This window comes from Lepeophtheirus salmonis, chromosome 13 (genome assembly GCF_016086655.4).
Source record: "Lepeophtheirus salmonis chromosome 13, UVic_Lsal_1.4, whole genome shotgun sequence".
Taxonomy (NCBI): domain Eukaryota; kingdom Metazoa; phylum Arthropoda; class Copepoda; order Siphonostomatoida; family Caligidae; genus Lepeophtheirus; species Lepeophtheirus salmonis.
This window is the reverse complement of record NC_052143.2, coordinates 26,630,274-26,646,253: the sequence shown is the minus strand read 5'-3', so window position 1 is coordinate 26,646,253 and position 15,980 is coordinate 26,630,274. Positions and strand designations below refer to the sequence as shown.

The following is a 15,980-nucleotide window of genomic DNA, read 5'->3' as shown; positions in this document are numbered from 1 at the left end:
AAATGGATCGAGAGGATTGGTAAGGAGGGGGGGATAAATAGCTTAGGACTCTTAAAATATCTTTGAATACTCTCCACCCTCAGACTGCCCAATGTCCTGGGGTTAGTTTGGAATTTTTAGAAACCACCCCCAATTCATTCAATGCATCCAAGGAACCCCTCTAACACCACAAACTAGTTCAAAGCCCTCGGGCTGGCCAGGATCCTGGAGGTAGTGTGGTATGGTTAAAAACCACCGCCAAACCATCATATATATCAAAGGAACCCATTTATTATCACAAAATAGTCCCAAGCCCTGGGGTTGTGCCGGATATTTGAGGGTACCCCTGGATCCTTAAAATCTACCGCCAAAGCATCACATACATCCAAAAAAACCTCTAATACCAAAAAATAGTTTAATTGAGTACTCTCAATTTTATATTACTTTTTTATTTTTCTTTCTGGAAAGGTTAGAGTATCTAACTGATTTCTGTTGGAAATAATTTATCTAATTATGTGAGTAAATTGTAAATGAAATAAAATTTTAATAATTACAATTTTGTTTAAACAAATATCTATATTTTATAAATTCCTACAAAACATTATACAATGAATTTCTTACAATAATTTTTAAGGACCTAAAATATATGCAAATTATATGATAAATCTTTTAAGTAAAAAATTTTATCATAATATTCGTCATATTTTCTAATAATATTGAGAAACCATTTATTAATTTCTTTATATTTTTTATTTTCTTGAAAAATATCACCTCTATCATGTTGAATAAGCTTCGATCTAGACACAATTTCTTCTTTTTTTAAATGCTTCAATTAAATGCCAAAGATTAGGATGTGAAGATGTAACACACTTATTAATTGCATTATGGAATCCCTTCACCCTATTGATCGTCCTGGGCTCACCATTCTTTGCTCGATCTAACACATTCTATAATTTGATGGGGTATCTCTTCGCATGTCGTTTCTTCTTCCTCTTAATTTTCCGATGTACGTAAGTTCGAAATATGCAATAAATTCAATGGGGACTGTTTCATCTTCAGTCAGTTCTTCAAATATATCGATCCCTTTATTTGTTGGTAGAAATGCGAGTGAAGAAAATTGTCTCAATTTTAAACTGAAGTTACTTTCTCTGTGATAACGCTGTTAATAGGCAAGATCGACAATTTTTTTTGTATAAATTTTGAGAGAAATGAAAAAAACTACCATTCAATTTACAATTAGAGAAAATAGTATGAAGTGCATTGATATTTCATATTCATCTAAAATAGAGTCAGGAGATTCTGAAATCATTTCCTTTTATTTTTGACAAAATTTTAAGTATATCTCTTCTGTTTTACTTGATAGGAGTGCAAATGTTCTTGGGATATAAGTGTTTTGAACGATTGCGTTAATTGTAACGACTTGATAGTATATGTCTGTTGCAATTTTAAAAGTCCCATATATTGCCCATTTTGTATGCTTTGCAAGGTCTTCCAATCAAAAAATGCAATGAAATTACTCACACTTGAATGTACTCCCTCGGAGGATGGAACAGACAAATATGTTTAGATATTTGTAATAAATAATATCAAGCAAATTTATAATGTGTTATTATTCATCATGAAGTTTGATCAAAATACGGGCAATTTTCTCCCCTGGTAATTTTCCACTGGCAATTTTCTTAATGACAGTTTTCCTAGTACCCTCCTGCAAATGATCCATCCGATTTGTATACATCAATGATAGCTTGCATTCAGTAAAAAGAAAGTTAAATTCCCAGGAATTAAATAGTAATTACAACAGTTTAGGAAAATAAAATTTACTCTTATTTATGTGCCAAACGAGTGATCTACAAAATGTACCGATTGTCACCATTAAATATGACTACATTTTTATATTTAGATCAAAAATGTCTGGAAGGATTACGGACAGACAGAAATACAAACTTTGATTCAGTAACGTGGATAATGAATAATGATAAAATAATTACCAATATAAAAATTGATATTTCAGTTAAAGTTCCATTAACTATTCTTTAAAATTGACGTTTATAGTTGTATACTGTTTTAAAATTTGGAAATAAAAAGCCCTCAAATCTCAATATAACTTCTACTACCGATTATTTAAGTTAAAAAGGTATATTCACATATATAGGTTTAGTAATAAGTTTAAAGAAATGTTATACTTGAATATGATCGCAATTAAATTGATCACATTGCTGATCGCAAATGACCCTAATCGTTATATCGCTATATTGCATTGAATTTCTGATTGCAATTTTTTCGTGATCGCTCACAAGCCTGCAAATATTACATTTAAAAAGGTTACTGCATAATATTTTGAAGATTCAATGTGTTTTATAAGCGATATGAGAGGTTTAATTCATTCACGTATAAGCAATGGATATCATCAATCTTCAAATTATAATATCCGAATTGTTTACTTATTAGAGTGGTAGCTCAGTTTCATTGTTTTTGGGTTTCGTAATATTAATCCAACCAAAGGTTTTTAAGTATATTATATCTCCTAAACACATAAACTACCAATCTTTTTTTTTTTAATGGAGATATTACTTTTAATTTTGTTATGTTTAAAGTTCTATCAAAATCAGAGGATGTTTGAAATATTTAAGTAAAAGAATATAGACATAGAGAACCAAATGATATATTATATTATAGGCATCTATTAGATAAGTGGTTCACGAACTACAATCTAAAATGCAAGGTAATCTTGAAGATGATTTTTAACGTGCACGGAAAACTGGCCTAGAGAAAATTAACTGTGGAAGATTGCCATGGAAGATAATTGCCCGTATTTATTCAAACTTAATGATGAATAATAACACATTATTTTATGTTCATATTTGAAAAAGTTATGCATTTGCATTAAGCTATAATCAAATTTATAGAGAGGTTGCGTAACAAAATTATAAAGAATGTTCCGTAGAATATAGAAAACAATAATTTACCCAGGCTAATATTAGATCAGTCAATAATATATATGCAAGAGTTTTAGTATTCAGTAGTTAGGTAAATAAAAGACATAGTTGTTGATTATTACTATAGTATTTCAACCCTGGATTCAATAATTCAACTGTTACGTCGCCTATTGATTTGCGTATTTGTAAATGAATCTCTAAATTTTTCTACGAGTATGTTTTATGTACATTCTAATCTTACACCCGTTCCCACAGCATATATTTCATAACTAATAATTGATAGATAATTGATGAGCACTTTTGAGTAGTAACGAGTATTTTCCATATACTAATGTAATATCATCTAGTAGTAAAGAGTAATATATCAATGCTACTTTACGAAAATAATAATAAGTAATCCTAGTACATATATTCATAATATATTACTTTTTAGTTTTTAATCACTAATATTTATATGAAGAATATGAGCAGAAAAAAAAAATTAAATTATGATACTGAACATTTTCTTCTTGTAATTTTCTTCTTTCAAATTATTCCCTGTTTCATTAATCTAAAAATAAGAAAATGAGATAAAATAAAGTAATATTACTTTTCAATGGAATATTAAGTAGTTTATTACATAACAAAGATATATTTTCCAACACTGCTGACTATATTCTTCCTTCGTGACCCTTTAACAATACCCCTATACTTTTCCAACCTTCAGGGTGCAAGTTTTTTCGATACTAACTTGTGATAATTTTTGGAAAATAATAAGTTTTACGATTTTTTTTTTGTCGCTGAGTAGATAATGAACTCCACTTGATATTTGTCCATTGCCGGCCGCTGCACCTTGCTTAATTATCCTCGGGGGGAGGTGCTTGTCACAGGTTCTGTCTACTTGGTTGAACATTATGACGTGTAATTGTTTTATAGCGCGTTATATTGAACACGATATCAATGTATCTATAAAACTAATTTTTTTAAAGAGGTTAAATTTTAGAGATGAAACTGAACAAATATAAATTTGCAACTAAAGCTACATTTTATCAAAAGAAGGATAAAGTAGAAAACAAAATTTGAAAATTAAAAAATTTAGAGACGTATATTGCATTTGTCTTCAAAGGACAAAAAAATATTTTTTTACTCTAAAAAACAATTTCAACGAACCTTTGAAGATTTATTGATCACGATAAAAAATGAATTTGATCATTATAGGTATACTTATACGTTGAGGTAAACAAGAATTGCAACTGCCATCCTATGGAATTTAGTACAGATGATTGTTGGTGGGTCTGTTATCAACTTAGAATCAGTAAGGATTATATTTTCAATAACACCTATTATGGCCAAAAAATGCACGAAGGGATTTTATCCACAAAATTGTTGGTTAATATGAATCAGATAGGGTATTTTCTCGCAATGTTTTACTATACACAATATGCACTCTCTTCACTAAGTTTTTGTAGTAAGGAATTTGTTACCATATTTCCAAAAATAAAATAAACTCTTGTGTTTACAAAAATCATAGCTTATTGCTTATAAAATTGTTTGTTTGGCTATAATGAAACTAAGATGAAGAGAACTGATTAAATTTAAGCCTTTTTACCAATGAATTGTGGTTATTTAATTCGTAACTTATTAGGTATTCTAGAATATAGCAATTCATTTTTTGATTAATCAATCAACTTAGATAATAAGGTCAGCAGCTTCGAGATTTGATTTTGATCTATATAAATAAAATGGCTCTTATGTTTTTGTGAGGTATATAACTATGAGCATTTGAATTTTAGAATGCACCAAATAATAATATTTTAGTAACTTTTATTAAAATAGTCAAAAATTACACCATTTATATATCCATCATTCATGGAATATTCAGTTATTGCATTATCCTCCTCCAAGTACTGTACATCCTTCATTTAAATATTTGTTTGTAACTTGTACAATTTGCTTATACAAGTTACAACTTGTACAATATCACAGCTTGATCACAACATATATATATAATATTATTTTCTTAATCAGAATACATTAAAATAATTGAAATTTAATCACAAAAAGGGAATATATAAAACGAAGTTAAGAATATCAAAAATAACGAGCAAAATTGAATTTTTGTTTAAAGAGTATCTTATTCCGTTCACCATTAAATACTTAGGTTATACAATCTTAACAAGTCATTATTGATTTTCATAATACAATTAGGATAATTTTTCATAGGGAATATAACTTGAAAAACATAAGATAGATAAATATACAACACCATGATAATCAAATGACTAGAAATAAAAATATGAAGTAGGCATGAAAATATTTATTACATAAAACCTTTCGCTTATTTTTCTTTGGTTAAAGAGTGAGTAATAATCATTGATATTCAGCAAATAGATAATAATACAAAATCAAACTAATGCAATGTATAGATGATATTTCCGTCAAACATAGTATAGCCTTACAAATTACAAGCGGTATTGGTCTTCTTATGCTCATGTAATTCCCACGGAAGTAATCCTCTCAAATTACCTTCAAGATTTTTTTCATAAACATCATAGTATAATTCACTGAAGTCAATCTCTGGATCTGTTTTAGCAAGTTTAACAATTCCATCGATATTTTTTCGAATTTTTTGTTCAATAGCCTACAAATATAATTAATAATAGTTTAGTTATATTATAAAAATTACGTAATACCCAAACTACCTTGAGTTCTTCTGGAACAACAAGACCGCTGTCAATCATTTTATCCCTAAGACCTGTGATGGGATCCTGTGTTTGTCGGATTTCTTGAACTTCTTCACGTGTTCTAGGAAAAAAACATCAATATAAATGTAAGTTATTAACTAGGTTATAAATGAATGGATCATGTAAATTACTAACCTATAAGAAGTGCCAGGATCAGACATGGAATGACCATGGTAGCGATAAGTAGCAATTTCAAAAACTAAAGGACCTTTTCCACTTCCACAATAGTCAACAGCGAACTTGCATGCCTCTCTTACAGCAATGACATCCATTCCGTCTACAAGAACCCCTGGTATATAATCTCCACGCGTATAAAAATCTGTTGATGCAGCAGCCCGATCTTGTGATGTGCCCATTCCATAATGATTGTTTTCACATACAAAAATGACTGGAAGGTCCCAGAGTTTTGCCATGTTGTAGGCTTCATAAACTTGACCTTGTTGAGCAGCTCCATCACCGTAAAGAGCATAAGTAACCCCTCCATCCTCTTTATATTTTTGAGCAAAGGCAATGCCGGCTCCTAAGGGCACTTGAGCTCCAACGATTCCGTTCCCACCATAGAAATTTTTAGCGTACATATGCATGGATCCTCCTTTTCCCCTGACTACGCCGGATTTTTTCCCTGTAAGCTCTGCCAAAACCCCTAATACAGATACTCCCATCATATATGCAAATCCATGAGCGCGATAAGAGGTGATGATGGCGTCTACGGGTCGAAGAGCCGCCTTCATTCCAATAGAAATTGCCTCTTGTCCAGAGCTTAAATGACAAAATCCGCGCACGGCTTTTTCTTTATAGAGATTCCCAGCAGCATTTTCGAGTCGCCGGACTGTGAACATGCTCTCATAGTAGTTCAGGCCTTCTTCACGCGTCAGGACACTCTGTTCTGGGGGCCCTTCGCTCAGGCGATGTAAACGGTAGGGACGAATATCCACGGTCACAGACTCAGCAGTGTGAGCAAATCTCACGGGGCTAATAAGACCCATTCCTCGCTTCAAAAATCTCATACTTGATGACCTCTCTTTCTCTAGACGTTCTCACCTCAAATATCAAGAACCCTGAATCCCTCCTCAACTCACAACTGCTGATTAGATTTCAATGTCACTTGACTACTCACTAAAGGACTGGAGACAGAAGGGAGTCAGCTGTTGACTGTAGTCCCCACCAACTTGACTATATATATTTGTTTAGATTGTTCATTATTATTAATATGCAAATTAATGTTAGTCTTTTTAAACAATTAGTTCTGAAATTGATTTTATTATTCTATAAAATATAAAGTTTAATAACAATCAAAGTAAGTATTTGAAAGTATTTACTTTTATAGATATTAATGTGAATATAAGTTAAATATTTTTCCTTTTTATACTTTTTGGTATGGTCCTAAGTTTACCATTTTGTACTATAAAAGAATTTTGATTATATTTATTTGCTTAATTTGTGTTGCCTTACAATGAATTAAGTCTGGATTTTAAAATTATTACTTTACAATTATATAGAACAGAGTGCTATGTTTCTCAACAGTGACGTCATTAAAATGTTCTTTTTCTCTTGATAATGAAATAAACAAAAGCGTAGAATTGCTGCCTCCCTTTACGTCTGACCTCGTGAATCATCGCCTCTATGCTCTAGAATACATAAAAGGGATCATCTCTCCAGATTTGTTGGGAATCATCGTATACTTTTATAAGAACTTAGGAGTTTCATAAAAAGACAGAATAATCAACTGAAAGATCCAGTGAGGAACAGAGACAATTTATCATCCTCCATCCACATCTCTTTCATTGAAATTATTAACTCTATTCCTCCTTATGTCAACTCCGATTCGTCTCCTACTCTAAGAAAACTATTTCATTGATTATAGTCCTTCATTGTCCTTGATGTACAATATAATGCAAAAATCACTCATCATAATCACATTGATAACAATTCCATTTATAAGGTGAAGTTGGTAATGTACGGTCTATATGAATAATTATATAGCTTGAACAATTTAATCTAACCCCTGATTTCTTTTGAGTCTCTTTTGTCATTGGAAAACAAGTGGACAATGACTTAAGACATAAAGATTATGTGCCTCTATTTTATTGATTTTTTTTTCTGATATTACAAATAAATAGTTATTGTGAACTTTTAAGTGATTATTTTTACTCTCCCATTTTTTAGACTTCTAGTAGAATATCGGTATGTCGTTGCAATTCCCAAAATTATTGAGTCTGGAATCATCTTCTAAATTGCTTATGTTGGAATATTGCTCTTACGAAGATCTCCACACAAATAAATTAGTTATAAATCATTACAAAAAAATTTCCATACCAGCTAATTATAAGTTGTTTTATGGAAAACAACATTGAAAATCTAACAAAATAATATTAGTATTGATTGGACAAATAATAAAAGATTAGAACAACAATGATGTTTTTTTTTTGACATTAGTTGATTGTTAGGTGAGTAGAGGTTTCTAAATAATACATATTAACCATTAGCTTTGTAGAATAATTGATTCAAGATACTTCTTGGATTGATTATGACTAGATGGAAACTATAAATATTTGAGGACTGCAGTCAACAGCTGTCTCAATTATGTTTCCAGTCCTCTCTAGAAGTCTGTGATATATTTCAGTCTTTGTCATTTCTTAAAATTTTATATTAGCTGCAATTAGACCACAGCTGATTTCTTATTTCCAATCAAATTCTGCCATGCACGTCATTGACTCGTCTCTTAGTAGTTATAATTTATAAATTATAACTTATTGCTTGTATTTGAAATTAAACAAACAAAAATTCTTAAGAATCCCCTTTATAGATCCTACAATAAGTCAATTAACAATTTCTTTCAAGTAACAAAGAGATTATATCAATATAAGTATACTTCTTGAGTCTCCCCTACTGACTCCAGACAACCATCCATAGCAAATATTAACATGCTTCAATCATGCGACAATTCCTTAAAATCGTAATTAATTCAAATCTCATACATTATGAATATAATAAAAAAGTATGTCCTAAAATTAAAATGACTCAAATTAGTATAATTCGGAATATAAAGACAATTCATTCTGGTTTTGTTTTTTGAGGAATACATCAGGATATTTGTTATAGTTTATACTTTATTGGTAGAAAATTCCACTAAAGATTTGCCTATTACAATTCCTTAAAATGAGTATTAAAGTATATTATTAACCACTTATAAATTAATTATTTGACTAAGATGATAGGAAAAAGCTAGGGCGCCACATTCTCTAGCAACCATGTACATACGGTTGTCTTTTGACTACCTGCTATGAGAGAAGAACAGTTTCATATGAGCGAATATTACATTTTATGCTATGAAAACCGACACTTTTTTCAAACTTTACCTCTAATAATTTCAGGTAAAAGTTTCTTTATAGAGTTGTCGCTGTTTTATTTCTTTAAGAAATATATTCATTTTACTCAAGTGGGCCATGGGTTTCTCTCCATCTTTAATTAATCATTGCTAATTAGTTTAAATCATTTTGTATATATTTAAAATGGTGGATAATGTGATGATTATCTTCATAGTTTCCTCGATAATATCTCAATTTGGTAAGTCCTTATCTCATTTAATCTCAACTCAATTTTTGATGGTCCTGAGTTGTTGATGAAGAAATGGACAACGAATCGTAGCTTGAGTCTTATTCATTATGTATTTATGCGCAAGGACAAAATTTCTCATTAAAATCTGTTAAAGGTAATATTACTATTCAAAATTACGTTTTATATTTCGTTATTAATTTCCACAGATATAAATTAATAATAGGGTGAAATGTCGGATCGCCGTTCTTCTCTTCGTTCCTCTTCTCGTAGAGCCTCTGGAAGGGAAAAGTCTCATTCTACTCAAACGACAAGTAATAATGCCAATGGGACAAGGCCTAAAGTATGTCGTTCTTGTGGACAGCATCACTCTCATCATGAGCCTCATTTATACAATTATAAGTCCGATGTTGATGAAGATTTGATGTGTCAAATATGTCTTCAACCTTTTGTTGATCCCTTGGATACACCCTGTTCTCATACATTTTGCAAATCATGTCTTCACAACTACTTGAAGGTTAATCCTCTTTGTCCATTGGATCGGAAACCCTTGAATGAGATGACTTGCTCCCCATCCAATTTAGTCTTAAAAAAGTAAATCATTAATTAGTTAATTAGGTATAAATATGCTGTGTACAAGTTGTAATGTCTGTACGAGTTGCAACTTGTATAAGCACATTGGAGAAGTTGCCTTTAATTCGTTTTAAGATGCATTATTTAATTATAACATGGGTCAGTCTTATTAACAATTATTATTAATTGATACTAGCATTTCATTTTAATCAAATGCGACTTTTATAGTAAAGTTACATGTATATTATATATTTATGAGTAATATAACTGAGCATTTTTACTTTATGATGTACTTCAGAATACGTATATTTTAGTAATCTGTATTAAAATAGTCAAAAGCAGCATAGTTAATAATATATCTATCGTCCATAAGCTATTAAATTATTGCATTATCCTCATCCCAAGTACTGTAAATCCTTCATTTAATATTATTTAGGTCCTTTTTTAGTTGCAACTTGTACAATTTACGAGTACAGGCTACAATTTGTACACAACATATATATTGCATATGTATATTGTCCTTAATTTTCAATAATTATCTGATTTTTTAATAGACTACTCGATAAAATATTAGTAACTTGTCCAAATGCTGATTCTTGCGAAGAAATACTTCAGAGAGGAAATTTGGAGGACCATTTGAAATATAGATGTTCAGGAACGATGGTTGCCTGTCAATTTGCATCTGCTGGATGTGAATATCGAGGACCAAGTAAAAGCATGTCCAAACATCAAACTGAATGCAATTTTAAGAAAGAAGGTTAGATTTTTTAAAGTTTTTTTCTGTATATATATATGATAATGATTCATTCATTAATTATATTTCTTCTCAAATGTTCGACTTTTATTATATCCATCACAAAATAATGAATGTAACTAAATTAATTAATACAAATATTCGCTTAAATACGTACATGTTCTTATAAGAAGTAGAATGATGAAGGTTTTGGTCAAAGAGTGGATTGTTTGACATAATTTGATTTGATTATTGCACGAAATCTTAAAATTTGTGTCTTGTTTGTCCAAATAAATAACGATGAACAATGAAGAGCCTGTTTTTTATGACAACAAATTATCCTCAATTCAAATTAATTCTCTCAATTAGCTGCGCTTCAGTATGTTCATATTATATTTTATTTTGGCTCTAATTCATTATTTTTTCGTTACAAAATCCATGCCTGTAATACTTGAAAGTACAATTATTTCCATTATTTTTATAATTTCTGTTTCAACTCAATCAGTTTTAATTAGAAGTTTTGTTCTAATAGATAGGTTTACATTTAATTTTGAATATGTTGTCAACTAATTTGAAATCTCAAAGATTTAGTTAGTAATTATTTAATTAGTTATTTGTACACTTTACAAACTTTAATAAGTATAATATTTAATTAACATATACTTTAAAGAAATCGTAGAACTTTTTGTTGTTTGACCCATAAAATTATTGTAAAGTCTTCAACACGACTTAATTTATAACACATTATAAAAAATCTAATCTTTTTACTGATTAAATATGAACAAAATTGCCATTGTTTTTAGTGATATTATAATTTAAGGAATGTCTGTATTTAAATTTTGCATTTAATCACTAATATAATTAAGAAAAAAAAATCATAGAATGTTCCAAATATTGTAGCTTGTTTTAAATCTCAACGAAAAATATTCCCCTGCAGTCGAATTTATAAGTTTTGATACAAAATGTTAAGCAATAGAAACTTAGGAATAATTAGTGTATTTAAATATTTGACGGTTTGATTCATTATTTTCAAACGAGCAATTTTTTTAATTATTCCGAAATCTCACAAAATTAAGATTCAATCTGTCTGTATAACATAAGTATAGGTATATTGCAAAGATTTCTTAAAATAAAAATATTTATAACACGCTCCTATTAGGAACTAAGGTTTCTCATTTCCCTGGAAAAAAATTGGGATCCTGTTAGTAAATAATAAATACAGTGAAATTTAATATTTTGTATATATTTTAAGGTTCTGGGACTATTGGCCGAAAACGTTTTTCACTAAGGATACTTCGCCGAAAGACTAATTTGCCAAAGTACAATTTTCAGAATAATTTATAATATTTAATATAATTATATATGCGAAAGCATGTTTAATTGAAAATTATATTGTAATAAACTGGCAATTTTCTTACTCTCTTAGCTTTAATAATTTACTAAAGAACAATTAATATTTTTTATTAATGTAGGTAAATTAACGAGTGTTCTTTTGCAGAATAACATTTTATATTAATGATCATTAATATATAAACACAACACAGTAGCATCTGTTACGAATGTAGTTCGAATTCTTTAACGTTTTACTATTTTAAATTAATGAAATATCGTCTCCAGAATTTTTTTTTTTTTTTTGCTTAATTGTTTTTCAAATTTTTTTTAGACCACTCCTGAATGGGACCAAATGACTTGTTTTAAGGAAATAAATAATTAAACAATTTTACATTAAAAAATGTCATTTTTGCCTGATAAAGACAAAAAATCCTTTGATTTGTGGGATGGGGGTCTACAGCCCCTCTTTATGTTAATTTGTTTTTATCTACACGCTGACCGTAGTTATTTTCCCATTACTAGTCTCTCCATGTTTACATACGTTCTCTGATATTGTATATCGGTGGGACAGGAAACATCTTTTATAAGTAGTTTAATTATTGTTTAATAAAATTGTAAGTTTATGTTACTATGACGTTACATATATATAATTTGTCCCCTGCAACTAGATCCTGATCAACATTATTCGTCATTATAGTCTAAAGCAGTGGTTCTCCAACTTTATACAGTCTGAGCGCACATACTATAGATACTTGCTGGCACACTGAATACAAAGTAGGACTAATTTATATCTGGGGCATAATATATATTAGAGGGATGTTACGGAGCGCACCTGAAAAAGCTGTTAGGGGCACATTTTGAGAATCACTGGTCTAAGGAATTAATAAGAAAATGAAACGTGATAATCCCTAGAAGATATTTTTTTTCTACCATCTACACTAAAAGTTACTTAAGTACACCGGCCCTTGAACTGTATTACAAAGTGGAGGTGGGGTTTTTCACAATTTTAACAGAATTTTTATGTTATATATAAATACCAAATTTTGACTAAGTACTTTTTATTATAAGAGACAAATAACATGTTAGAAAATGGTTAAATAATGTTTTTTGGAAGTGTTAAAATTTGAACGGAATAAGCTATGTTTATAAAAGAAAATTGAAATTATTTTATTTAAGACAAAAATTTTATAACTACAAAAATTCCTCAATGTTTTATTGTTCCGGCGCCACTGCTAAGTACCAATAGGATTCGAACTAGATGTTGCTGTGTTGTGTTTACATAATTATCATTAATGAGTATAAATAATTTTAATAATTTTATGCAAAAAAAGACACATTAATTTGAATATATTATATTTCACATAGTTATGAAAAATACCTATTTATCATAATTTTGAATTAAAATATGCCATCGCTTATATCAATAAATCGAATATCATTTTTGCACCAAATGTCCTTCAGCAAAATGTTTTCGGCCAATCGTACGCTTACGATATTTTCAGGAAAAATAAGTTCTTTTTTGCTTATCTTGCCCATATATTCTCGATTCTCATTTTTATCATTATCACTATTTGGGCACAAATTGTTTTATAGAGCTGGAGGTCTAACCTTTTTTAATTAAATAATCCGAATTGCAACAAAAGAACTTAAATTTTGTGTGATGAACAATCGAATTTTTGTTGGAGTGAATGACACAACTGTCCCTGAATTTAGACCTTTGTTAATAACAGTTGCCTGTTTTATGATTTTGGATACAGAATATGAATTACTGCAATAAAAAACCTTTTACATTTAAAATAGCATTACCGCAGAGAAAGTATTATAATTATATTTTATTTCATATAATTTTTTTAATGCATTTTTAAATCAATTTACAGCGAAAAATGGCTATAATTCTTCTTTTAGAGGTAGATGTTAACACACAGACGATTATTAAATTTTAAAGTAGAACTTATTTTAATACGTTCTAGTTATCATTTATTATTATTTTCTTTTTTATATTATTCAATCCTAGCTACGAGTGAAGAATAGCCATAAAGATAGCTAGGACCGTAAGATGGAAAAACTGACATATCGGTCCTTAATAGGACCGTTGAATGGTAATAAAGATTTGACTGATAAAAAAAAAACCACCCAACAATACCATTAGATAAATAATGCGTTATTTTTTTGAGTTAATTCCTAGTCCTTATTTCCGTTTTCCATGCATCCGACGTGCATTATATTAATCTGTATAGATCTATTACAGTCTGAGTGTATCTTTTCTACGTTCCTTTACCGTTGGGCCTAGGAGTGTGAAACATTGCATGGGTGCCTCTTTTGAACCTGGTCAGGCTAAAACGGGGTTGGGAATTTTTTTTTTGGGAGGAGGGGGTTGTCATATAATTGCTTATTCTATACCCAAAACACAAAAATTGTTTTTTGGAGGAAACTCGCGGAGAAAAGATAGGGGGTTGAATTATAAATAAAAAGTAATTAGCGTCTACACAAACAATAATAAGAAAAAAAAGTTTCTAAATTTATCAAAATCAAAAAAATTATGAACAAAAAAAAGAAATTAGTAAAAATTTTAAATTGCAAAAAAATAAATTTTCAATGGAATATTGGATTTGTAGGTAAAATAAAGTTTGTAGAAATTTGTCTGAAAATTCGTTTATAAATTTGACACATAAATTTATGTTTAAAAGAAATATCTATCAATTTCTGAATAATTTAGTTTTTTCTTTTTTTCATCAAACGTCAATTTTCAATTTTTAGGAAGAAATACCACAAAACGATGCATTTTGGACATAAATATAAATACTAACATAAACCTTAATATTTTAACAATAAATAATTTATGATTTGCGGAACATTTTATTATATAATTTTTTCAATATACGCAAAAATGAACCAGTTTTCGAGGGTTATTTTTTCGACGACAACATTTTTTAAATATTTTTTGGTTTTGCATGTACGAAAAAACATCTAAAAGGGGTTTGTGTTCCTCTTTACAATTACAAATAAATGCTACTGGCTACTTAAAAAAAATAGTACAAAATATTTTTTTTGTAATTTTTTTCGGAAATTTTTACCAAAATTATAGATGGACATCTAGACAAATTTTTTTCATGTATATATGATTATATGTTATTTGAAGTGAGTATTATTTTTTTTTAAATTCATAAGAATACATTTGACAAAATACTAGAGTAGGTTTGCGAGCGTGTCACGAACATTAAAAAAATAAAATTAATTCTGAAATCGTCTGCTTCACATAAAATTAAGAATGAAGAATGTAGTTTGTTTTATTCTCTTTTCTTTTTTCTAAACCTTATAATATCCATAAAAAAAGTGTGCAAATATACATACCAGCATGGAACGAGAATCATTCTTTTCTTTTTTTTATATGAAGTAGTTTTTCGTTTTTAGAAAAATGTTTTTTAAGGCCGCCATGGCCTTGAAGTCCATAAATTGTTACCAGAACCATTTCTAAAGCCTTAAAAACCTATGTGAAAAATTTCAACAAAATCCATTGATTGGTTTAGCTGTGATTCCCGGACTAATACACCCACATACAGACATTCCATTTAATAGCTACAGACCCTATATTATAATGCATGTAAGAATATCTTAACGCTCAGCAATGTCAATTTCATTTCCCACTACCTCCTTGCCCTGAGCAACGTCGGATAACCCTATGCTAGTACTTTTACTCGTATATTAATATTTATTTATGTTTGGGTATAAAAATAAGACAGAGTTACCAAAAAACGGTTAAGATGGTTGTTGCAGTAAATTCGATAGATTTTTGTGCTTTGTAGGACATCCTTTGCAATGCATCAATTGTAAAAACAGTTTTAATCCAGTGATTCTTCAATATTAAATGGATTATAAAATCAAATCAAATGGAATAATTTAATATAAAATCGTAGTAGGTGTAAATGTACTTCTAGTGTACAAGTCGCAACTTGTATAAGTATATTTGAACTTTATAATGCGCAATAAATACTTATATATGAGTAATTTGTATTGAAAGTGTTAAAAATTACACCATATATATCCATCATCCATGGAACATTCAATTATTGCATTATCATCATTTCAAGTACTGTAAATCTTTAATTTCATTTTTTGGTTGGAATTCGTACAATTTGCAACTTATACACA

The 15,980-nt window shown here is 29.3% G+C and overlaps 2 protein-coding genes across 11 annotated transcripts in view; one reads left to right on the top strand and one right to left on the bottom strand.

Moving 5' to 3' along the window:
• LOC121128572 (ligand of Numb protein X 2) overlaps positions 1–15,980 on the top strand; it is a 197,664-nt gene that overhangs the window by 160,856 nt on the left and 20,828 nt on the right. The window contains exons 1-5 of one of the 10 annotated variants that reach the window (XM_071892936.1): positions 7,234–7,580; positions 7,805–8,085; positions 9,182–9,350; positions 9,420–9,787; positions 10,321–10,523. In XM_071892936.1, the coding sequence (XP_071749037.1) occupies positions 9,426–9,787; positions 10,321–10,523 (565 nt within the window). In that variant the 5' untranslated portion in view covers positions 7,234–7,580; positions 7,805–8,085; positions 9,182–9,350; positions 9,420–9,425. The other 9 variants (XM_071892932.1, XM_071892935.1, XM_040724165.2 and 6 more) reach the window with 9 other exon arrangements.
• On the bottom strand, positions 5,010–7,172 carry LOC121128573 (pyruvate dehydrogenase E1 component subunit alpha, mitochondrial). Its single transcript, XM_040724167.2, has 3 exons — positions 5,774–7,172; positions 5,597–5,699; positions 5,010–5,535 (listed from the first exon to the last, which is right to left on the bottom strand). Exons 1-3 carry the CDS (start codon positions 6,643–6,645, stop codon positions 5,350–5,352), a joined length of 1,161 nt encoding a protein of 386 aa, XP_040580101.1. The 5' UTR covers positions 6,646–7,172; the 3' UTR covers positions 5,010–5,349.

Coding starts and splice junctions, on each gene's coding strand:
- LOC121128573 (XM_040724167.2), bottom strand. CDS start 6,645: ATGAGATTTTTGAAGCGAGGAATGGGTCTTATTAGCCCCGTGAGATTT. Junction 5,700..5,773: donor GATCCTGGCACTTCTTATAG/GTTAGTAATTTA, acceptor TTTTTTTCCTAG/AACACGTGAAGAAGTTCAAG. Junction 5,536..5,596: donor TTGTTCCAGAAGAACTCAAG/GTAGTTTGGGTA, acceptor TTATATTTGTAG/GCTATTGAACAAAAAATTCG.